We start from the raw sequence: 24,623 nt of genomic DNA, 5'->3' as shown, positions 1-24,623 counted from the left end.
CAAAAACCGTTTTAATTACACAAGAATGCGATCCTTTCACATCAAACATCTGATCTAACCGGGAAAAGGTTTGATCAGATGTCAGTTAAAGCCATTTGGCTGCTGACATCACAAAAGACAGACGTTTATTACTGTTAGAGGAGCAAAATCAGAGGAAAAGACGTTTATTACTGTTAGAGGAGCAAAATCAGAGGAAAAGACGTTTATTACTGTTAGAGGAGCAAAATCAGAGGAAAAGACAGACGTTTATTACTGTTAGAGGAGCAAAATCAGAGGAAAAGACAGACGTTTATTACTGTTAGAGGAGCAAAATCAGAGGAAAAGACAGACGTTTATTACTGTTAGAGGAGCAAAATCAGAGGAAAAGACGTTTATTACTGTTAGAGGAGCAAAATCAGAGGTAAAGACAGACGTTTATTACTGTTAGAGGAGCAAAATCAGAGGAAAAGACAGACGTTTATTACTGTTAGAGGAGCAAAATCAGAGGAAAAGACGTTTATTACTGTTAGAGGAGCAAAATCAGAGGAAAAGACAGACGTTTATTACTGTTAGAGGAGCAAAATCAGAGGAAAAGACAGACGTTTATTACTGTTAGAGGAGCAAAATCAGAGGAAAAGACGTTTATTACTGTTAGAGGAGCAAAATCAGAGGAAAAGACGTTTATTACTGTTAGAGGAGCAAAATCAAATGAAAAGACGTTTATTACTTTTAGAGGAGCAAAATCAGAGGAAAAGACAGACGTTTATTACTGTTAGAGGAGCAAAATCAGAGGAAAAGACGTTTATTACTGTTAGAGGAGCAAAATCAGAGGAAAAGACAGACGTTTATTACTGTTAGAGGAGCAAAATCAGAGGAAAAGACAGACGTTTATTACTGTTAGAGGAGCAAAATCAGAGGAAAATACGTTTATTACTGTTAGAGGAGCAAAATCAGAGGAAAAGACAGACGTTTATTACTGTTAGAGGAGCAAAATCAGAGGAAAAGACGTTTATTACTGTTAGAGGAGCAAAATCAGAGGAAAAGACGTTTATTACTGTTAGAGGAGCAAAATCAGAGGAAAAGACGTTTATTACTGTTAGAGGAGCAAAATCAGAGGAAAAGACGGCAAAGTTTGGGACAGTTTCAGCAGAAAGCAGCCGGTCTACAGTCAGCACGAGCGCCTTGTTTGGGTTCATTATGGCTGGGGCTGAGCGCTTAAAGCTCCTTTTCCTGAATCTTTAATGGAGGTGGAGATGGGGGTTGTTCTGCAGGTTTTTAATTGGCTCCAACTTTTCAGCCTGTTTACAACCTGCAGAGTGAGATAATGTTCACTGCCTCCACCGTCCAACTCCAAACATTTTATCAGGAAACCTGCTTGAATTCTTCATGGAGAATAACAGAACCTGTGGTGAGGACAGCAGCTGTAAACACAGGCTGGGATTCATTTTGCTGCCCTGCTGCAGAGATCCAGCACCTTCCAGCACTCAAAGATAATTTCAAACTTGTTTCTTTTCTCTGTCGTTTATTTTTCTGACAGGTACATCAAGCTTTCCTGTATTCCTGCCGCTGAGACGTATTAATCTCAGGGGACAATGAGCTTTTCATTTGAAATGTATGGATTTCTGTGGCTGCAGCTTTTCAAAAAGTGGTGGGGGAAGATTGGTGGGCAGCTGGGATCAAGGTGGCAATCATTTATTTCCTGACATCCTTTTTTCCACCAGTTTCTCCTCCAGCGAAGGTGAGGTTGTGACAAATGGCGTTCACCACCGTTTCCAGCAACAAAGGAAACAGCTGACCTGCCTGTTCTAAAGTCATGAAGACAAGATGGCGGAGTGGCTCAGGTGTGACTCTGTGATGGACTGCAGACTCACTGGGACTCGTCTGTGTTTGTGGAAGAGGAGGAGAAATTACAGAGAGCACAAAGCTGAGGCTGGAGGACAGTTTGAGAGACTGTTTCATAAAGAAGGAGAGCAGTAACCTGCTGGCCTCTGCTCTGAAGCTGAGGCACGAAGCAGAGGGACAGGAAGATGAGTGGAGGCAAGCAGGTGAGGAGGACTGGAGTCCGAATGGCTGAGAAAGAAAAAAGTCCCTGTGAAAAACATCATGAGGTCAAAGTAAGATGGAGGAAAACTCCTTCAGGACCCAGCTCTGAAACTCCAGATGTTCAATAAATGTTCTCCAGAAACAGCTGCAGATGCTTCATCTGATGGGATCTGATCTGCTGTCACAGGAAGGACGGTCCGGTGTTTCCTAAAGGAGATCCTTAAGGAAGCATCGGAGCTCCTTTCTCTCATGAAGGACGGTCCGGTGTTTCCTAAAGGAGATCCTTAAGGAAGCGTCGGAGCTCCTTTCTCTCAGGAAGGACGGTCCGGTGTTTCCTAAAGGAGATCCTTAAGGAAGCGTCGGAGCTCCTTTCTCTCAGGAAGGATGGTCCGGTGTTTCCTAAAGGAGATCCTTAAGGAAGCGTCGGAGCTCCTTTCTCTCCTAAAGGACGGTCCGGTGTTTCCTAAAGGAGATCCTTAAGGAAGCGTCGGAGCTCCTTTCTCTCAGGAAGGACGGTCCGGTGTTTCCTAAAGGAGATCCTTAAGGAAGCGTCGGAGCTCCTTTCTCTCAGGAAGGACGGTCCGGTGTTTCCTAAAGGAGATCCTTAAGGAAGCGTCGGAGCTCCTTTCTCTCAGGAAGGACGGTCCGGTGTTTCCTAAAGGAGATCCTTAAGGAAGCGTCGGAGCTCCTTTCTCTCATGAAGGACGGTCCGGTGTTTCCTAAAGGAGATCCTTAAGGAAGCGTCGGAGCTCCTTTCTCTCCTGAAGGACGGTCCGGTGTTTCCTAAAGGAGATCCTTAAGGAAGCGTCGGAGCTCCTTTCTCTCAGGAAGGACGGTCCGGTGTTTCCTAAAGGAGATCCTTAAGGAAGCGTCGGAGCTCCTTTCTCTCCTAAAGGACGGTCCGGTGTTTCCTAAAGGAGATCCTTAAGGAAGCGTCGGAGCTCCTTTCTCTCATGAAGGACGGTCCGGTGTTTCCTAAAGGAGATCCTTAAGGAAGCGTCGGAGCTCCTTTCTCTCAGGAAGGACGGTCCGGTGTTTACTAAAGGAGATCCTTAAGGAAGCGTCGGAGCTCCTTTCTCTCCTGAAGGACGGTCCGGTGTTTCCTAAAGGAGATCCTTAAGGAAGCGTCGGAGCTCCTTTCTCTCATGAAGGACGGTCCGGTGTTTCCTAAAGGAGATCCTTAAGGAAGCGTCGGAGCTCCTTTCTCTCAGGAAGGACGGTCCGGTGTTTACTAAAGGAGATCCTTAAGGAAGCGTCGGAGCTCCTTTCTCTCATGAAGGACGGTCCGGTGTTTCCTAAAGGAGATCCTTAAGGAAGCGTCGGAGCTCCTTTCTCTCAGGAAGGACGGTCCGGTGTTTACTAAAGGAGATCCTTAAGGAAGCGTCGGAGCTCCTTTCTCTCCTGAAGGACGGTCCGGTGTTTCCTAAAGGAGATCCTTAAGGAAGCGTCGGAGCTCCTTTCTCTCATGAAGGACGGTCCGGTGTTTCCTAAAGGAGATCCTTAAGGAAGCGTCGGAGCTCCTTTCTCTCATGAAGGACGGTCTGGTGTTTCCTAAAGGAGATCCTTAAGGAAGCGTCGGAGCTCCTTTCTCTCAGGAAGGACGGTCCGGTGTTTCCTAAAGGAGATCCTTAAGGAAGCGTCGGAGCTCCTTTCTCTCAGGAAGGACGGTCCGGTGTTTCCTAAAGGAGATCCTTAAGGAAGCGTCGGAGCTCCTTTCTCTCACGAAGGACGGTCCGGTGTTTCCTAAAGGAGATCCTTAAGGAAGCGTCGGAGCTCCTTTCTCTCATAAAGGACGGTCCGGTGTTTCCTAAAGGAGATCCTTAAGGAAGCGTCGGAGCTCCTTTCTCTCATAAAGGACGGTCCGGTGTTTCCTAAAGGAGATCCTTAAGGAAGCGTCGGAGCTCCTTTCTCTCAGGAAGGACGGTCCGGTAGGCGGCTGTAGCTCAGGAGGAAGAGCAGTCGCACACCAATCGGAAGGTCGGTGGTTCGACTCTGGCTTCCCCAGGATACATGTCGAAGCGTCCTTGGGCAAGACACTGAACCCCACGTTGCTCCCCCAGTGTATCATTGGGGGTATGAATGTGTGTGAATGCTTAGAAAGCACGTAGTTATCCCCTAAGACGTGCTGTATGAATGTGTGTGAGTGGGGTGAATGCGGCATGTAGTGAAGCGCTTTGAGTGGTCAGCTAGACTAGAAAAGCGCTATACAAGTACAAGTCCATTTACCATTTCCGGTGTTTCCTAAAGGAGATCCTTAAGGAAGCGTCGGAGCTCCTTTCTCTCAGGAAGGACGGTCCGGTGTTTCCTAAAGGAGATCCTTAAGGAAGCGTCGGAGCTCCTTTCTCTCAGGAAGGACGGTCCGGTGTTTCCTAAAGGAGATCCTTAAGGAAGCGTCGGAGCTCCTTTCTCTCATGAAGGACGGTCCGGTGTTTCCTAAAGGAGATCCTTAAGGAAGCGTCGGAGCTCCTTTCTCTCCTAAAGGACGGTCCGGTGTTTCCTAAAGGAGATCCTTAAGGAAGCATCTGATCTCCTTTCCTTCTGAGGGTCTAAGGGAGATCAGGTGCTGGGTGGCTGAGGACACACAGGTGCGTAGACATGCAGGTGGATCGATTTGAGTTGGATGGACACAAAATGAAAGGAGATCAAGGAAACATCTTTCCGCCATGACTGAGGGCGCTGTCCAGCTCTCATATCTGATGACATCACTGATACATGTGACTGAGGCAAACATGGGGACCTCCTACCTCCTGATACGTCCGTTTGAACTTGTCATAGTTGACAGATGATGTTTTTGTAGCTCACCGACTGCAGTAATTTCACCAAAACTCTGAGCTAACACCTTTAATGCTCATCTTACAGATCATGAAAAGCAAAATAACTGATGGTTGATGCTGCTGTGACACCTCAGATTTAACGGATTTATCTCCCATCTGCTGCTTCACGGTGGGAGGAAAGAAGATGAGAGGACGCAGATGTGGAGATAAGATCTTGTTTCACTTAATTCTTGTATGATGATTGTTCCGATGCCTTTAATCCCAGGCTCTGTTTATGAAGTCTTTCAGTTGTAACTTGTAGCTTTTCTCTGCAGCTTTTATTCGTTTCCCTTTTGAATTAATCCGGGTCTAGTTGGACTTTAATTACCTGGACTCTGCAGCTGCTTTTGGTTTTCTGCACTCTGACACATGTTAAAATTCACACCTTTCTGTCGTGTTTCAGTCATGCTTTAAATTAGCAGTTTTCCACGAGACCATGACTGTCAGCCCGGGTTTTATTTTCCTGACCAACCCTGCTGTTGCTTGGCAACAAAGTCCCCCTCATGTTACCACTTTAACCTGAAGATGAGTGCCCCCCCCCCCCCCCCGCCTTTACTCTTAGCTCTTACTGTGGTTAGTAAGATTTTATTCTAGTGAAAATCTTTTTCCTGGTGAATGTTCCTCATTGGTTGGCACCAACACTGACAGACGTTAGCTGCAGATTAAAGAACAACAATCAATTAATTACTGCTGCAAATTAAATAATTAATTGATTAATGTGTGTTACAGAAGGATCTGCTAATCAATTAGTGAGGAGAGTTTATCACGAACACAAAAACAACGACTCAGCTTCGGTCACGTTTGTTTTTTTGCACCACAAAATGAGCAGATTGGGAAATATGAGAAGAATATTTACAGATGGAAGGTAAGAAAATTCAAGCTGAGGCAAAGAAAATTTATTAACACATAAGAATTCAACAACAAGGTGCTTTACATAGAACATATAAATCATTAAGAGGGATACGATCCACTTTTCTGGTCTCAGTGAGGATTCGGCAGCATCTGAATCAGCTGATCGTCGTTTTAGACAGACCAGGAAATGCTCTGTTACCGTCATCAGGTCTGCTGGAGCAGCTTTTCTAAACCACTCTGACACATTCGTGCTTTTTGTTTTGTTGCTTTGCGTAATCTGAGCCAGCGGGAACAAGTAAATGTTGAATGAAAGAGGCCCCAGAATTGATCCCTGAGGAACTCCACGTGCCATTTTTGTCCCATCAGATGTGATTACCCATAGCATTTATATTCATCTCCAACCATTTTTTAAGATGCAGCCTTTTGAAATCTTGTCAAACTTTTGGTTTTGTTCAGAAAACCTCTTAAAGGGTTAATAATGACTACCTGAGGGGAGGCTGTTGAACTGAAACTACCTGCAGGTGTGAGACGTGACAGACTCAGCACCATAACTCATGTATTTCCTGCACAATGACACCTCCAGATATTTACCAACCTGTGAATTTTTGTCAGCTTGTTCCAGCTTTGTGGAGCGACCTTCTTCCTGCTGATGTTCACAGAAACAAATGGAGCCCTTCAGACCGAAATGTGAAACTTCTTAGACCTTGACATTTCCACAGAAAATGTTAACACATTGTTCCTGCTCAGACGTTTTTCCAGCTGTTTTTGCACTTGGACTTATGTTGTTTTAACACGTGTTTTGCCTCTGAACTCTTCATGCTGTAGCAGTCAGTCGGAGGCTGATATATCTGCAGCAACAGGCCTTAAACAACAGCGGAGGAAGATAAGTGAGGTCGGCGTGAAATATGATTAAAGCACTGCCTTCCCCTCGCCTTTGATTTAAAAGGAGTATGGAGAAAACAACTCATCTGCTCTGCCCACACACATATGAACCCAGTCAGAGGAAGAATGTGGAAAACCCAAGAGGAGAAAAACAAGAGTGTCAGGAAGAGGAAGATCAAGGAAAACGGCCTCCTCTGCTCTCTGACTAGAAGGTTGAGTTTGAGAGCAGATTTTATTCAAAGTTATGTTTCTGTTTATGTGTTTAGCTTTTATTAAGCTAACAATAAACTACATAGAAGGAACCCACTAGTCCGTGGATTATGTGTTTCTCACATAATTACTTCTTATTCGCAGCACTGCGTAACACTTGGTAAGATCTGACTTTATTTAAAGACTTTACTAACGCCAATTTAAAAGAGAATTAACCCAAAAAGATTCATTTCTGGGATGAGCTGACAGCTGGTTCCTGCTTTATGTGTCTTGGTTCCCTTGCCCTCTCCATGCTGACCCTCCTTCTACCTCATCTGCCTCACCTGCTCTATCTGTCCTTCCTCTGTCATGTTTGGACGACCTATGGTTGAGGTTGAGACCCCCAAACCCACACATTCACCCAGCTCCCAACCTCTGAAAACTGCATACAAATCCCTCCTCTCGGCCCAATTCAAACCCACATTTCCCTTGGCAAGACCCCACCGCAAACTACAGGACTGGCAATTCAAACCCAGAAAACCAAAGGTCAGTTTAGGAGACTCCAACATTAATAGAACCCCCCCCAAACAACAATTCTCAAATACAACCAGACAGTTATCCAGGAGCGAATGTCTATCACTAACCCAGATGCAGACATCTACTTCCCAGTCATGAACTTCTCCCCAAACCCGTCAACCCAAAAAGAAAATCTTAAACTATTGTTTCTGTATTTAGCAGCTGCTTTTATCCAAAGCGACTTACAAATGAAGATATAACTGCTTTATAAAAAGCTAACAATAAGCTAACAATAAGCTAACAATAAGCTAACAATAAGCTAACAATAAGCTACATAGAAGGAACCCAGGAGTCCGACTCTGTCAGAGGGGACAGAGTAGAGATAGGGTGCAGGCATAGAAGGAGGTGCAGAAAGATAAAGTGCAGAGATAGAGGGGGGAGGGAAGTACAAGGTAAGTGCTGGGATAGGAGATGCTCTCTGAAGAGCTGGGTTTTCAGGAGCTTCTTGAAGATAGACAGGGACGCCCCTGTTCTGGTAGCGCAAAGTCTGGAGGAAAATGTCTCTCAGGAGGTCACAACTGAAACAAATGGTGTCTGACCATCTCGGTGGAGATTATTTGTGTAACAGAATGGAGAAAGTCCACTAGAGCCCACGACTTTGTCTTGTTACCAGAGGGACTCAGGACGCAGACGCAGGGTCGTGTGGTTTCAAGATGGTTTTATTGTAAACACAAGACAGCAGATCTCGGCACTGCTGGGCTATCTCCCGGCAGCCAAAAGAAACAGGCTGTAAAACTCCTACATTTTGCGGGCAGAAGTGGTGTAATGAAAGCGGGCACGATACTCATCAAAGTGAGCTTTACCTTAACTTTACACCTTAATTCAAGCAGGAAATGCATGTGTCACGATGGAGTTTGTGGGGAAAATGTCTGAACTTCACGAGTAGTTAACAGCTCTGGGATCAGCTGAAGTTTGTCACGGTTTATTTTCCGTTCCATGTCTCGTCATTTCCTGTTTTATTTTGAAAAATCACTAATCTTTTCCTCCCGTGTCATGCGTCTCATTGTCTTCCCTGATTCCCAAAGTGTTTCCACCTGTTCCCCAGTACAGTGGAAAGGTTGCTTAACAGGAAAATAAACCGTGGCAGCAGAGATGGTCCCAGCTGAATGTTATAAAACAGGAAGGAGTCCAGATAGTCCAGGTGTGAAGACCTACATCTCTTCCTGCTTTTCTTCCTCTACTGTGAGCCGAGTTGATTCTTTATTGGAAGATATCTCATTGTGTTTGATATGGAAACATAATTCAATCAATACCAGGCTGAAAAAGACTTTAACAAAACAGTTTAATGATTAAACCTTAAAAGTTATAATTATTAAAGTATATCTTGTAGAAGAATACAAACTAACTGCACGTCCTGCATGAGAATTAAATGAATACATAACTAATTAAATCAGTAAATGTAAAGAAATTTAGATTAATTTAAATTTAGTTACCAGATGTGCACGTCACAGTGGCTCCAAATGATTAAAACGCTCTGATTTCTCCTCACTTAACGATCAGAAACTGTAAAGATAGATCAATCACCAACAATCATACATTGATATAAACCAGCTTACACAATGAAAAACACACGGCTCATGCACTTCTAAACCAAAGTAGGCCAAACATAACTGATTACGTGTGATTGATCACGGGGATCAGCTGAAGTTTGTCACGGTTTATTTTCCGTTTCATGTCTCGTCATTTCCTGTTTTATTTTGAAAAGTCACTAATCTTCTCCTCTCGTTTCAGGTATCTTTCCCTTCCTCCCGTGTCCTGCGTCTGATTGTCTTCCCTGATTCCCAAAGTGTTTCCACCCGTTCCCCTTTGGTCCATCGTGTGTTTAAATAGTCTGTTTCCCTTGTCTTGTGCCAGTTTGATGTCTCATTTTGAGCTTCATTACCAGCCTCTTGCCTTGTTCCATGATTCCTCGAGCCTGCAGCGAGCCACTCTCCTGTAGTGCATCTTGCTTTATAATTTATTCTACTTCCATAGCCTTAGTTTATTTATTGAACGGTAAGTTTCATAGCTTTGTTTTTCCTCCCTTTTCAAGGAGTGATTTTTCGTTGTTACCTGTCATAGTTCAAGGTAAAAATACGCCTCCGTTAAAGGAGAGCTTTAAGTTAAGGTTAAAGTTTCATAGAGCCTCTGTTTTATTAAGTGCGCCTTTGTTTTATTCCGCCTCATTTTGAGAGTGTGCTTTTGCTTTGTTAAGTGTTCATAGCTTTTCGGTTTTCCTCCCAGTTTGGAGAGATTTTATATTTGTTAACTTTCACAGCTGCGCTCCTTCTCCACCTTAGATGGAGGAGAGATTTTAGGATTTTCACAGCTTTTCTTTTGCGCTGCAGTGCCGTGATCTGTCTTATTTTATTTAAATAAAACCTCTTTGTAACCAGACGACCCTGCATCTGCGTCCTGAGTCCCTCTGATAACCTGACAGAGCAGGTATTCAGTCCAAAGGATAAGAGGTTAGACAGAAGTGGGTTGTTCTGTTGTTAGGGAGGAAAGAGAAAGTTTAATGACATGCTCCAAGGTTCCCTTTGGCTCTTTTGTCTTTGGTTTCTTCTGTTTGGACATTCCTGAAGCAGGCTAAATATACCCCGACAGGAAGAAAGATCTTCCATTTTTCCATGTGGCATCTTCTTCGAGGTTATTGTGGAAGATCGTATAAATTCAAGGTTAAAGAAGTGCTTACAGCTGTGATACAGACTGTGGTTCTGGACCAGATGCTCTTTAAGGTCATAATAAAGGTATAAACCTTCCACCTGTGTCAAACACTCACTGACGATAGAGTTTTACCTTCTCTGTGTTTGTCAAAGATAACTTTAACAGGTAAAGAAAGGTCCTGATTACTGGTTCTGCCTGTTTGAACCAAACTGCAAACTTATCCGACATCTCAACAAACCTCCTTCAGTAGAAGGAAGCAGGTCAGGGACTCTGAGGCGTGTAAACGTTCTCGCTTTGTAACATAATGAGTCTGCAGGCTGCCGTCACATGAAAAAACACCCTGAACTGACCTTTGAACCAGAGTTTCACATGAAAAAACACCCTGAACTGACCTTTGAACCAGAGTTTCACATGAAAAAACACCCTGAACTGACCTTTGAACCAGAGTTTCACATGAAAAAACACCCTGAACTGACCTTTGAACCAGAGTTTCACATGAAAAAACACCCTGAACTGACCTTTGAACCAGAGTTTCACATGAAAAAACACCCTGAACTGACCTTTGAACCAGAGTTTCACATGAAAAAACACCCTGAACTGACCTTTGAACCAGAGTTTCACATGAAAAAACACCCTGAACTGACCTTTGAACCAGAGTTTCACATGAAAAAACACCCTGAACTGACCTTTGAACCAGAGTTTCACATGAAAAAAACACCCTGAACTGACCTTTGAACCAGAGTTTCACATGAAAAAACACCTTGAACTGACCTTTGAACCAGAGTTTTTCATGAAAAAACACCCTGAACTGACCTTTGAACCAGAGTTTCACATGAAAAAACACCCTGAACTGACCTTTGAACCAGAGTTTCACATGAAAAAACACCCTGAACTGACCTTTGAACCAGAGTTTCACATGAAAAAACACCTTGAACTGACCTTTGAACCAGAGTTTTTCATGAAAAAACACCCTGAACTGACCTTTGAACCAGAGTTTCACATGAAAAAACACCCTGAACTGACCTTTGAACCAGAGTTTCACATGAAAAAACACCCTGAACTGACCTTTGAACCAGAGTTTCACATGAAAAAACACCCTGAACTGACCTTTGAACCAGAGTTTCACATGAAAAAACACCCTGAACTGACCTTTGAACCAGAGTTTCACATGAAAAAACACCCTGAACTGACCTTTGAACCAGAGTTTCACATGAAAAAACACCCTGAACTGACCTTTGAACCAGAGTTTCACATGAAAAAACACCCTGAACTGACTTTTGAACCAGAGTTTCACATGAAAAAACACCCTGAACTGACCTTTGAACCAGAGTTTCACATGAAAAACACCCTGAACTGACCTTTGAACCAGAGTTTCACATGAAAAAACACCCTGAACTGACCTTTGAACCAGAGTTTCACATGAAAAAACACCCTGAACTGACCTTTGAACCAGAGTTTCCCATGAAAAAACACCCTGAACTGACCTTTGAACCAGAGTTTCACATGAAAAAACACCCTGAACTGACCTTTGAACCAGAGTTTCACATGAAAAAACACCCTGAACTGACCTTTGAACCAGAGTTTCACATGAAAAAACACCCTGAACTGACCTTTGAACCAGAGTTTCACATGAAAAAACACCCTGAACTGACCTTTGAACCAGAGTTTCACATGAAAAAACACCCTGAACTGACGTTTGAACCAGAGTTTCACATGAAAAAACACCCTGAACTGACCTTTGAACCAGAGTTTCCCATGAAAAAAACACCCTGAACTGACCTTTGAACCAGAGTTTCACATGAAAAAACACCCTGAACTGACCTTTGAACCAGAGTTTCACATGAAAAAACACCCTGAACTGACCTTTGAACCAGAGTTTCACATGAAAAAACACCCTGAACTGACCTTTGAACCAGAGTTTCACATGAAAAAACACCCTGAACTGACCTTTGAACCAGAGTTTCCCATGAAAAAAACACCCTGAACTGACCTTTGAACCAGAGTTTCACATGAAAAAACACCCTGAACTGACGTTTGAACCAGAGTTTCACATGAAAAAACACCCTGAACTGACCTTTGAACCAGAGTTTCACATGAAAAAACACCCTGAACTGACGTTTGAACCAGAGTTTCACATGAAAAAACACCCTGAACTGACCTTTGAACCAGAGTTTCACATGAAAAAAACACCCTGAACTGACCTTTGAACCAGAGATTCACATGAAAAAACACCCTGAACTGACCTTTGAACCAGAGTTTCACATGAAAAAACACCCTGAACTGACCTTTGAACCAGAGTTTCACATGAAAAAACACCCTGAACTGACCTTTGAACCAGAGTTTCACATGAAAAAACACCCTGAACTGACCTTTGAACCAGAGTTTCACATGAAAAAACACCCTGAACTGACCTTTGAACCAGAGTTTCACATGAAAAAAACACCCTGAACTGACCTTTGAACCAGAGTTTCACATGAAAAAACACCCTGAACTGACCTTTGAACCAGAGTTTCCCATGAAAAAACACCCTGAACTGACCTTTGAACCAGAGTTTCACATGAAAAAACACCCTGAACTGACCTTTGAACCAGAGTTTTTCATGAAAAAACACCCTGAACTGACCTTTGAACCAGAGTTTCACATGAAAAAAACACCCTGAACTGACCTTTGAACCAGAGTTTCACATGAAAAAACACCCTGAACTGACCTTTGAACCAGAGTTTCACATGAAAAAACACCCTGAACTGACCTTTGAACCAGAGTTTCACATGAAAAAACACCCTGAACTGACCTTTGAACCAGAGATTCACATGAAAAAACACCCTGAACTGACCTTTGAACCAGAGTTTCACATGAAAAAACACCCTGAACTGACCTTTGAACCAGAGTTTCACATGAAAAAACGCCCTGAACTGACCTTTGAACCAGAGTTTCACATGAAAAAACACCCTGAACTGACCTTTGAACCAGAGTTTCACATGAAAAAACACCCTGAACTGACCTTTGAACCAGAGTTTCACATGAAAAAACACCCTGAACTGACCTTTGAACCAGAGTTTCACATGAAAAAACACCCTGAACTGACCTTTGAACCAGAGTTTTTCATGAAAAAACACCCTGAACTGACCTTTGAACCAGAGTTTCACATGAAAAAACACCCTGAACTGACCTTTGAACCAGAGTTTCACATGAAAAAACACCCTGAACTGACCTTTGAACCAGAGATTCACATGAAAAAACGCCCTGAACTGACCTTTGAACCAGAGTTTCACATGAAAAAACGCCCTGAACTGACCTTTGAACCAGAGTTTCACATGAAAAAACGCCCTGAACTGACCTTTGAACCAGAGTTTCACATGAAAAAACGCCCTGAACTGACCTTTGAACCAGAGTTTCACATGAAAAACCGTTTGTTGAGTCCTATTCATCTTGTTTGTTGTGATCTGCTCTCAGCTTTTTCCCGACCTGTTGTTCCATTTAAACAAGTCACAAACACTGAAGGCGACGTCTTCAATTAAGGATGCAGCAGTCGCTCAACCGTGAAATTGTATCTCAGGGAGATGAAGCTGAATTAAACAAGTCGCACAACATGGATGATGAATGCTGATGAACACGGTGTAATTAACAGGTTTAAGTAGGTAGGATGATTAAATGCATGATATTTATTTTTTGGCTTAATTTGCATTAATGAGTCTAATTTTTTTGTCTATTACAGACAAACTGTGACAAAAAAAACAACAGAATAAGAAAGTGGAGAACCTGCAGGATACAGAGGGATTAACTCCGGATCACAGTTAGGTTTTCAGCTTATTAACCACAAAGAAACACAGTATGACAGTAAAACTGAGACCCAGAATGTCAAGAAACTTTCGTTTTGTGACAAAATTTCATCTGTGGACAGATTCTATGACTTTTTTTGTGTAATTTAATCAATTTGTGGCTTTTTTATTGACTCATTTCAGCAGTTTTCTGTCTCTTTTTCATCATTTTGTCCCCTTTTATTTGTTGAATATTTTTGTGAGTTATTTTTTAACTTTTGTATCTCTTAATGGATGTTCTACTTTGTTCTGTGTCTCATCTTTTTGTTGCTGCTGTTAGTTGCTCAAACAACAGTCAGAACCTTTGCTTCTGCATCTTAGACCCTCTCGCTCACCAGTAGAAGTCCAACACCGAGACGCTCAGCCGGGGGCCCGCCTGACGCCTCTCCACCTGGGCAACTCCAGAGTCTGAGTGAGTCCAGTCCCTCTCCAAGAGTTTGGCTACAGAGCCGAAGCTGTGGCAAGATCTACATCGAGATGAGGCAGGAGCTGATAACTGTTGTTCGTTTCTGTTTCTGTTTATGCATTTAGCAGATGCTTTTATCCAAAGCGACTTACAGGTAGGCAGGTAGGGTCCTAAGGACCCCTACTGGAGGTAATACCTTTCATGCAGGGGATTTGAATCCAGGTCTCCTGAAAGGTGGTAATCTTACCACTACACTATCCAGTCAATGAGGGCTGTCCCTGATTATGAATACAGAGCAGGCACGAAGGTTATGAATCTGAACCCTGACCTTATCACAGTAAAAATACACAAACAACTCTAAAATGGCACAACAGCGTTTATTAAAGTTAGCAATCATTTAAACCAGTGACACTTCATCAATAAACAAAGCTACAAAGCTACCACACTAAAAACTAAACACAGGAGCAATAAAAGAGAAGGAAGAGTAACCAAAGAAACGTCATCATGTGATCGGCGAGTCACAACATGGCGCCTCAGACCACGTGTTGGCTGAAGATGTTGGGCTCTTTGTCTTGGAAACGGCCACAGAGTGGCGTGTTCAAATCCCTGCTGGTTGGTCCAGTCCTGGGTAACTTCAAAGACTAGAGTGTGTTTATGTTTAAGGTGCCGGGTGAACAAAGGATTTAGGGTTAGGTAACATTAACTTAACTCAAATTAACCTTACTGAGTGGAGCATTACTTCCTGTCTGTGATGAGTCATAAAAACATGTCAATTTACCTGTTTAATGTTCTGTGTTTTCACTAATTTTAACTTTTCAATAAAGTTTGCTTAAAAGAATAAATAAATCGATACTCGCGACTAAATAATCGATACTTTATCGGGAGACAAAATATCGATATATATCGCGATATTGATAAAATCGCTCAGCCCTAAGCTGGAGGTGGCTGTCAGCTTGCTAAAGAAAACCAGCCATTCGCTCATCTGCTACAGAACAGCTGGATTTCTGATGCAGCTGCAAAGCAGATGTGGAAAGAAATGAAGGTGGAGGCTGAACTCAAAGAAAAGTGTCTGAGAACCACATAAAAGTACTTCAGCTACGAGTCTAATTCTATCTAATTTAGAATAATCCCATTTCTCTGATCAGTCTGATCTGATGATGACCAGCTGAGCGATCAGAGCATCCCTCATTATAAAGGCAGAAAAACATGTCAATTTACCTGGAACACAGTGAAAATACAGATTATTGATGTTTCATCAGATCAGATTATTAACCAGATTATATGAAGCTGATCAAACTGAACTGAACACAGAGTTTAAAGTCAAACAGCAGCTCTGCTGACAGATCAGATCAATACATCTAAAATGTTCCTGTTTGAAGATGAAAACATTGAGTTTCAAACAGATCAATAAAGTCTCATGTGAACTGTGTTCTTCATGCTGAACACATCAGATCCATTTCCTTGTCACTGAGACCTTCAGCGGTAACATCTTCACTTTATTATCAGTGGCTATAACTGGAAACATCTTCTCAGTGAAAGTGTGTGTGAAGGTGTGTATGTGTCTGTTTGTATCAAGATCAGAAAACTTCAGCTTTCCTTTGTTCCAGTCCAGATTCACTCTGATCCTCCGAGGCTTTGCTGGTACTGACAGAACAGTTGGTTCAGCTGGTGGTGACAAAGCTTTGTATTTACCTTCATTGAGCCCAATCATCCACAATCCAGACCATATGATTCCCTTCCTGTCGGCAGACTCTGCTAACAGACCAAGTATCCAGTATTTACTGTCTCCAACCTCAACATCCCAGCTGTGAGTCCCTGAGTTAAAGCCCTCAGAACTCAGGACAGCGCCGTTATAATCAAACCTCTCTGGATTATCAGGAAGGTCCTGTTCCTCTCCTCCTCTCACAGCGGTCAGATCCTCTGACAGGATGAGCTCTGAACCAGCAGTGTTTGGGTCCAGAATGAGAGGAGTGTAGCAGACCATGTCCTTCATCTTGTTCCAGATGTTGAAGGCCAGGTTGCCCAGATGTTTGGCCTGGTCTATCAGAGCTCCTGAGTGCAGCTGTGGATCATCCAGCAGGGGGCAGCGCTGGACTCTTTCCGCTGCAGCCTTGCAGTGGTTCAGGAATGAGACGTCTTCAGCTCTCAGCTCCTCCTCTGTGGCTCTGACTGTGTCTGAAAGAGCTGCCATCTCTCTGCTCAGAGCCTCCATCTTCTCCTTCATCATCCCACTCTTCTGCTCCTCTTCCTCCCTCAGTGCAGCCAGCCTGGCCTCCTCTTCCTCTGCTAAAAACCGGCGAAGCTTCTTAAACTGCTCCTTAATCTGCGTCTCTGTGTGTCGGGCCTGGACCTTAATGTGTTCTGCTGTTTGATCAAACTTCTCTGTAACTTCCTTCTTGAGCTCCAGTTTCTCCTTTAAGGGTTCCAGAGATTTCTGGAGCTCCTTCTTGTGTTGTCGTGCAGCTTCATCGATGGGTCTGATTCTGTGGTTGGTGTGTTTCTCTGAATCTCTGCAGATGAGACAAACTGGCTGCTGATGGTCCAGACAGAAGAGTTTGAGTTTCTCAGAGTGCAGACTGCAGAGAGCCTCTGAAGCTCTCTGATCTCTGTCCTGTACGAAGGACTCACACAGATTCTTCAACACCAGGTTTATCGGTGGTCCTTCCTTTGAAGATCTTCTCTTACAAACTGGACACGGTTGTGTTGGTTTCTCTCTCCACCAGCTCCTCAGACAGTCTCCACAGAAGCTGTGGCTACAGGACAGAATAACTGGATCTCTGTAGATGTCATGACAGACCGAACAGCAGAAATCTTCCTCTGATCTGGAAGCCATTTAGTCTCTGAGTGAAGCTGAAAACAGCAGACAGAACACAGTCAGCCATGGCTCCCCTCCCAGCTCTACTGACTTCCTCAAACTGAGTGTTTGTGGTGTTTTTGGTCAAACTCACCTTCAGTGTGTGGAGTGTGAGCAGCTTGAAGTTTCCACTTCTCTCTCCTGCAGCTGGACTCACTCAGAGGAAGCTGTGAGTTTGGTCTGAAGCTGAATCTGATTGTCTGTGTGTCTCTCTGTAGTGAAGAAGAATCTCTGACTGTTTCCTGCTTCGTCTCAGGTGAGTCAGGTGGAGCTTAAACCTGTTAGACCTGCTGCCTCACCTGTAACTAAGGTGTGTTTCATTCCATGGATGCCAGCAGGATGACATTCATGACTTTATCTGCACAGTTCAGAACAAACTTTATGAAGGTTGTGAAACATTTAGTTGTGATGCAGCTCACATTCAAACTGTTAAAAACAAAAATCAGCAGCTGAACTCAGCAGCTTTCCCTTCTTCCTCCAGTGTGTCGTCCTCCATCCAGGAACCTTTGGTGAGTTCCCTCTACAGGGACCAGGATCTAAAAGGTTCCTTCTTTATTTCACAGAGGTGTCTTGGATCCACACATAGAGGTTTGCTCACACCTGCGCTGATGCTGAACGATCACAGAGTCTCAATGTAAAATCTTTCCATAAAGTAAGAAGGTTTCTGTTTCAGAAGATGTGAATCTTCTGTGGAAACTGATTCACTCGGTTTTTCAGAGCCTGTTTTTAATTATTAACCAAAGCGTTAGGTTTTAAAATCCTGTCTGTAACGAAGCTGGTTTCAGATCAAACTGTTTGCTGGTTTTCATCTCAGAGCTTTCCATCAGGAACCACGATTCACGTGTTAGACAGAAGTAACTTAAGACATGTGAACATCACCCAAACTGGTGGATGCTGAGCACGAATCTGTTCACATCCTGTTGAGTTTCTTTTTGAAACATTAAAACAAATACGTAAATTCTAATGAAATTCTTTCACCGTGTGTTTATTCTGAACAGAGCTGCCAAAACTGTCACGGTTTATTTTCCGTTCCATGTCTCGTCACTTCCTGTTTTATTTTGAAAAATCACTGACCTTCTCCTCTGGTTTCAGGTATCTTTCCCTTCCTCCCGTGTCATGTGTCTCATTATCTTCCCTGATTCCCAAAGTGTTTCCACCCGTTCCCCTTGGTCCCTCAGGTGTTTAAATAGTCTGTTTCCCTTGTCTTGTGCCAGTATGTTGTCTCATTTAGAGCTTCATTACCAGCCTCTTGTCTTGTCTTCTTCCATGACTCCTCGAGCCTGCAGCGAGCGACTCTCCTGCAGTGCTGACTTGTTTTGTAATTTAATCTTGTTCCATAGCCTTAGTTTATTTATTGTTACGGTAAGCTTCATAGCTTTGTTTTTCCTCCATTTTCTAGGAGTGATTTTCTGTTGTTACTCTTCATAGTCTCCTCCGTTAAAGGAGAGCTTTTAATTAAAGTTAAAGTTTCATAGAGCCTGTTTTATTAAGAGTGCGCCTTTGTTTTATTCCGCCTCATTTCGAGAGCGAGTCTTTGTTTTGTTAAGTTTAAGCATTTCTGTTTACCTCCCAGTTTGGAGAGATTTTACGTTTGTTAACTTTCACAGCTGCGCTCCTTCTCCAGCGCTTAGGCGTTTTATAGCCAGTTTCTTTTGCGCTGCCGGGAGATCGCCCTGCAGTGCCGTGATCTGCTGTGTTTGGTTATTTATAATAAAAACCCTCTTGAAACCGCACGACCCTGCGTGTGCGTCCTGAGTCCCTCTGGTACCTGACAAGCAGCACCGCTCCTATCTGCTGTTGATGTGTCTGAGAGCTAAGTTTTCACGTGTTACTCTGGTTGGTGTTGTCATGGTAACTGCTGAACTATTGGACTGTTGAATCAGCAAGAAATGAAAGAGGAGAGAAGGATGAGGTGCTGCCTGGCGTCTGAATGGTGGCACATGTGTGGCTGGATGGGTTAAACCCCCTGAACCTGAACTCTTCTGCTGATTCAGACTGATTGTTGTCCAGATGAGAGAAGATCTGAGGCCTGAGACCATTCAGCTCAGTTTAAGTCAAATGTTTATCAAAATAAATATTAAATAAATGCTAAATTACTGCATTATTTCCCATGGTTAGGTTGAGACTATAGAATTAAATGAAGGTGAAGGAGGTGAGAACTGTGGAACTGGCAGCTGGTTCCACAGAGAGGGGCCTGATAACTGAAGGCTCTGCCTCCCATTCTGCTTTTAGAAACTCTGGGAACCACAAGGAAACCTGCAGTCTGGGCCTATAGCAGCAGAACTATGGGATGTTTCAGGCTCACCTGAGCCATCCCTAACTATAAGCTTTATCAGAAAGGAAAGTTTCAGCCTGATCTTAAAGGTAGAGAGGGTGCCTGCTTCCTGAAGCCAAACTGGCAGCTGGTTCCACAGAGAGGGGCCTGATAACTGAAGGCTCTGCCTCCCATTCTGCTTTTAGGGGCCTGATAACTGAAGGCTCTGCCTCCCATTCTGCTTTTAGGGGCCTGATAACTGAAGGCTCTGCCTCCCATTCTGCTTTTAGGGGCCTGATAACTGAAGGCTCTGCCTCCCATCCTGCTTTTAGGGGCCTGATAACTGAAGGCTCTGCCTCCCATTCTGCTTTTAGGGGCCTGATAACTGAAGGCTCTGCCTCCCATTCTGCTTTTAGGGGCCTGATAACTGAAGGCTCTGCCTCCCATCCTGCTTTTAGGGGCCTGATAACTGAAGGCTCTGCCTCCCATTCTGCTTTTAGGGGCCTGATAACTGAAGGCTCTGCCTCCCATTCTGCTTTTAGGGGCCTGATAACTGAAGGCTCTGCCTCCCATTCTGCTTTTAGGGGCCTGATAACTGAAGGCTCTGCCTCCCATTCTGCTTTTAGGGGCCTGATAACTGAAGGCTCTGCCTCCCATCCTGCTTTTAGGGGCCTGATAACTGAAGGCTCTGCCTCCCATTCTGCTTTTAGGGGCCTGATAACTGAAGGCTCTGCCTCCCATTCTGCTTTTAGGGGCCTGATAACTGAAGGCTCTGCCTCCCATTCTGCTTTTAGGGGCCTGATAACTGAAGGCTCTGCCTCCCATTCTGCTTTTAGGGGCCTGATAACTGAAGGCTCTGCCTCCCATTCTGCTTTTAGAAACTCTGGGAACCACAAGGAAACCTGCAGCCTGAGAGCAAAGTGCTCTGTTGGGGAAATATCCAACTGTGAGATCTTTAAGATGTGATGGAGCTCGGTCATTAAGAGCTTTATATGCCATTTAATATTATGGGAAGAGACGTTCAATGTTATGGGAAAAGGCGTATTTCTCGCCACTTAATATTATGGGAAGAGACGTTCAATGTTATGAAAAAGGCGCATTTCTCGTCATTTAATATTATGGGAAGAGACGTTCAATGTTATGAAAAAGGCGCATTTCTCGTCATTTAATATTATGGGAAGAGACGTTCAAAGTTATGAGAAAAGGCGCATTTCTCACCAGTCAATATTATGGCAAGAGACGTTCAAAGTTATGGGAAAAGGCGCATTTCTCGCCATTTAATATTATGGGAAGAGACGTTCAATGTTATGGGAAAAGGCGCATTTCTCGCCATTTAATATTATGGGAAGAGACGTTCAATGTTATGGGAAAAGGCGCATTTCTCGCCATTTAATTTTATGGGAAGAGACGCATTTCTCGCCATTTAATATTATGGGAAGAGACGTTCAAAGTTATGGGAAAAGGCGCATTTCTCGCCATTTAATATTATGGGAAGAGAAGTTCAATGTTATGGGAAAAGGCGCATTTCTCGCCATTTAATATTATGGGAAGAGACGTTCAATGTTATGGGAAAAGGCGCATTTCTTGCCATTTAATATTATGGGAAGAGACGTTCAAAGTTATGAGAAAAGGTGCATTTCTCACCAGTCAATATTATGGCAAGAGACGTTCAAAGTTATGGGAAAAGGCGCATTTCTCGCCATTTAATTTTATGGGAAGAGACGCATTTCTCGCCATTTAATATTATGGGAAGAGACGTTCAATGTTATGGGAAAAGGCGCATGTCTCGCCATTTAATATTATGGGAAGAGACGTTCAATGTTATAGGAGAAGGCGCTTCTCGCCATTTAATATTATGGGAAGAGACGTTCAATGTTATGGGAAAAGGCGCTTCTCGCCATTTAATATTATGGGAAGAGACGTTCAATGTTATGGGAAGAGACGCATTTCTCGCCATTTAATATTATGGGATGATAGGTTCAATGTTGTGGGAAAAGGCTTATTTCTCGCCATTTAATATTATGGGAAGAGACGTTCAAAGTTATGGGAAAAGGCGCATTTCTCACCATTTAATATTATGGGAAGAGACGTTCAATGTTATGGGAAAAGGCGCATTTCTCGCCATTTAATATTATGGGAAGAGACGTTCAATGTTATGGGAAAAGGCACATTTCTTGTCATTTAATATTATGGGAAGAGACGTTCAATGTTATGGGAAAAGGCACATTTCTAGTCATTTAATATTATGGGAAGAGACGTTCAATGTTATGGGAAAAGGCGCATTTCTCGCCACTTTATATTATGCGAAGAGACGTTCAATGTTATGGGAAAAGGCGCTTCTCGCCATTTAATATTATGGGAAGAGACGTTCAAAGTTATGGGAAAAGGCGCATTTCTCACCATTTAATATTATGGGAAGAGACGTTCAATGTTATGGGAAAAGGCGCATTTCTCGCCATTTAATATTATGGGAAGAGACGTTCAATGTTATGGGAAAAGGCACATTTCTTGTCATTTAATATTATGGGAAGAGACGTTCAATGTTATGGGAAAAGGCACATTTCTCGTCATTTAATATTATGGGAAGAGACGTTCAATGTTATGGGAAAAGGCGCATTTCTCGCCACTTTATATTATGCGAAGAGACGTTCAATGTTATGGGAAAAGGCGCTTCTCGCCATTTAATATTATGGGAAGAGACGTTCAATGTTATGGGAAAAGGCGCATTTCTCGCCATTTAATATTATGGGAAGAGACGTTCGATGTTATGGGAAAAGGCGCTTCTCGCCATTTAATATTATGGGAAGAGACGTTCAAAGTTATGGGAAAAGGCGCATTTCTCACCATTTAATATTATGGGAAGAGACGTTCAATGTTATGGGAAAAGGCGCATTTCTCGCCATTTAATATTATGGGAAGAGACGTTCAATGTTATGGGAAAAGGCACATTTCTTGTCATTTAATATTATGGGAAGAGACGTTCAATGTTATGGGAAAAGGCACATTTCTCGTCATTTAATATTATGGGAAGAGACGTTCAATGTTATGGGAAAAGGCGCATTTCTCGCCACTTTATATTATGCGAAGAGACGTTCAATGTTATGGGAAAAGGCGCTTCTCGCCATTTAATATTATGGGAAGAGACGTTCAATGTTATGGGAAAAGGCGCTTCTCGCCATTTAATATTATGGGAAGAGACGTTCAAAGTTATGGGAAAAGGCGCATTTCTCACCATTTAATATTATGGGAAGAGACGTTCAATGTTATGGGAAAAGGCGCATTTCTCGCCATTTAATATTATGGGAAGAGACGTTCAATGTTATGGGAAAAGGCACATTTCTTGTCATTTAATATTATGGGAAGAGACGTTCAATGTTATGGGAAAAGGCACATTTCTCGTCATTTAATATTATGGGAAGAGACGTTCATTGTTATGGGAAAAGGCGCATTTCTCGCCACTTTATATTATGCGAAGAGACGTTCAATGTTATGGGAAAAGGCGCTTCTCGCCATTTAATATTATGGGAAGAGACGTTCAATGTTATGGGAAAAGGCGCATTTCTCGCCATTTAATATTATGGGAAGAGACGTTCGATGTTATGGGAAAAGGCGCTTCTCGCCATTTAATATTATGGGAAGAGACGTTCAAAGTTATGGGAAAAGGCGCATTTCTCACCATTTAATATTATGGGAAGAGACGTTCAATGTTATGGGAAAAGGCGCATTTCTCGCCATTTAATATTATGGGAAGAGACGTTCAATGTTATGGGAAAAGGCACATTTCTTGTCATTTAATATTATGGGAAGAGACGTTCAATGTTATGGGAAAAGGCACATTTCTCGTCATTTAATATTATGGGAAGAGACGTTCAATGTTATGGGAAAAGGCGCATTTCTCGCCACTTTATATTATGCGAAGAGACGTTCAATGTTATGGGAAAAGGCGCTTCTCGCCATTTAATATTATGGGAAGAGACGTTCAATGTTATGGGAAAAGGCGCATTTCTCGCCATTTAATATTATGGGAAGAGACGTTCGATGTTATGGGAAAAGGCGCTTCTCGCCATTTAATATTATGGGAAGAGACGTTCAAAGTTATGGGAAAAGGCGCATTTCTCACCATTTAATATTATGGGAAGAGACGTTCAATGTTATGGGAAAAGGCGCATTTCTCACCATTTAATATTATGGGAAGAGACGTTCAATGTTATGGGAAAAGGCACATTTCTTGTCATTTAATATTATGGGAAGAGACGTTCAATGTTATGGGAAAAGGCACATTTCTCGTCATTTAATATTATGGGAAGAGACGTTCAATGTTATGGGAAAAGGCGCATTTCTCGCCACTTTATATTATGCGAAGAGACGTTCAATGTTATGGGAAAAGGCGCTTCTCGCCATTTAATATTATGCGAAGAGACGTTCAATGTTATGGGAAAAGGCGCTTCTCGCCATTTAATATTATGGGAAGAGACGTTCGATGTTATGGGAAAAGGCGCTTCTCGCCATTTAATATTATGGGAAGAGACGTTCAAAGTTATGGGAAAAGGCGCATTTCTCACCATTTAATATTATGGGAAGAGACGTTCAATGTTATGGGAAAAGGCGCATTTCTCGCCATTTAATATTATGGGAAGAGACGTTCAATGTTATGGGAAAAGGCACATTTCTTGTCATTTAATATTATGGGAAGAGACGTTCAATGTTATGGGAAAAGGCGCATTTCTCGCCATTTAATATTATGGGAAGAGACGTTCAATGTTATGGGAAAAGGCGCATTTCTCACCATTTAATATTATGGGAAGAGACGTTCAATGTTATGGGAAAAGGCACATTTCTCGTCATTTAATATTATGGGAAGAGACTTTCAATGTTATGGGAAAAGGCGCATTTTTTCGCCACTTTATTATGCGAAGAGACGTTCAATGTTATGGGAAAAGGCACATTTCTGGTCATTTAATATTATGGGAAGAGACGTTCAATGTTATGGGAAAAGGCACATTTCTCGCCATTTAATGTTATGGGAAGAGACTTTCAATGTTATGGGAAAAGGCGCATTTCTCGCCACTTTATTATGCGAAGAGACGTTCAATGTTATGGGAAAAGGCACCTTTCTGGTCATTTAATATTATGGGAAGAGACGTTCAATGTTATGGGAAAAGGCACATTTCTCGTCATTTAATATTATGGGAAGATAGGTTCAATGTTATGGGAAAAGGCTTATTTCTCGCCATTTAATATTATGGGAAGAGACGTTCAATGTTATAGGAGAAGGCGCTTCTCGCCATTTAATATGATGGGAAGAGACGTT

At 42.7% G+C, this 24,623-nt stretch overlaps 1 protein-coding gene across 2 annotated transcripts; it reads right to left on the bottom strand.

Moving 5' to 3' along the window:
* Nucleotides 1–14,900: 14,900 nt before the first annotated feature.
* LOC140302866 (nuclear factor 7, ovary-like) lies at nucleotides 14,901–17,403 on the bottom strand. Of its 2 annotated transcripts, XR_011915160.1 has the most exons (3): nucleotides 17,153–17,403; nucleotides 15,423–17,054; nucleotides 14,901–14,982 (listed from the first exon to the last, which is right to left on the bottom strand). XR_011915160.1 is itself a non-coding variant. In XM_072381384.1 (2 exons), exon 2 carries the CDS (start codon nucleotides 17,035–17,037, stop codon nucleotides 15,652–15,654), a length of 1,386 nt encoding a protein of 461 aa, XP_072237485.1. In that variant the 5' UTR covers nucleotides 17,038–17,054; nucleotides 17,153–17,403; the 3' UTR covers nucleotides 15,144–15,651. The 2 variants fall into 2 exon arrangements, 1 of the variants encoding a protein (XP_072237485.1); XM_072381384.1 differs by lacking the exon at nucleotides 14,901–14,982 and having other exon boundaries at nucleotides 15,144–17,054.
* Between the last annotated feature and the right edge of the window lie 7,220 nt (nucleotides 17,404–24,623).

Source organism: Leuresthes tenuis, unplaced genomic scaffold (assembly GCF_036924035.1).
Source record: "Leuresthes tenuis unplaced genomic scaffold, fLeuTen1.0.hap1 SCAF_3, whole genome shotgun sequence".
Classification (NCBI taxonomy): Eukaryota; Metazoa; Chordata; class Actinopteri; order Atheriniformes; family Atherinopsidae; genus Leuresthes; species Leuresthes tenuis.
Note: the sequence above shows the minus strand (reverse complement) of the source record. Positions and strands in the feature narration are given on the sequence as shown.

Excerpts from the sequence above, each read along its gene's own strand:
- LOC140302866 (XM_072381384.1), bottom strand. The coding sequence starts at position 17,037 with ATGGCTTCCAGATCAGAGGAAGATTTCTGCTGTTCGGTCTGTCATGAC.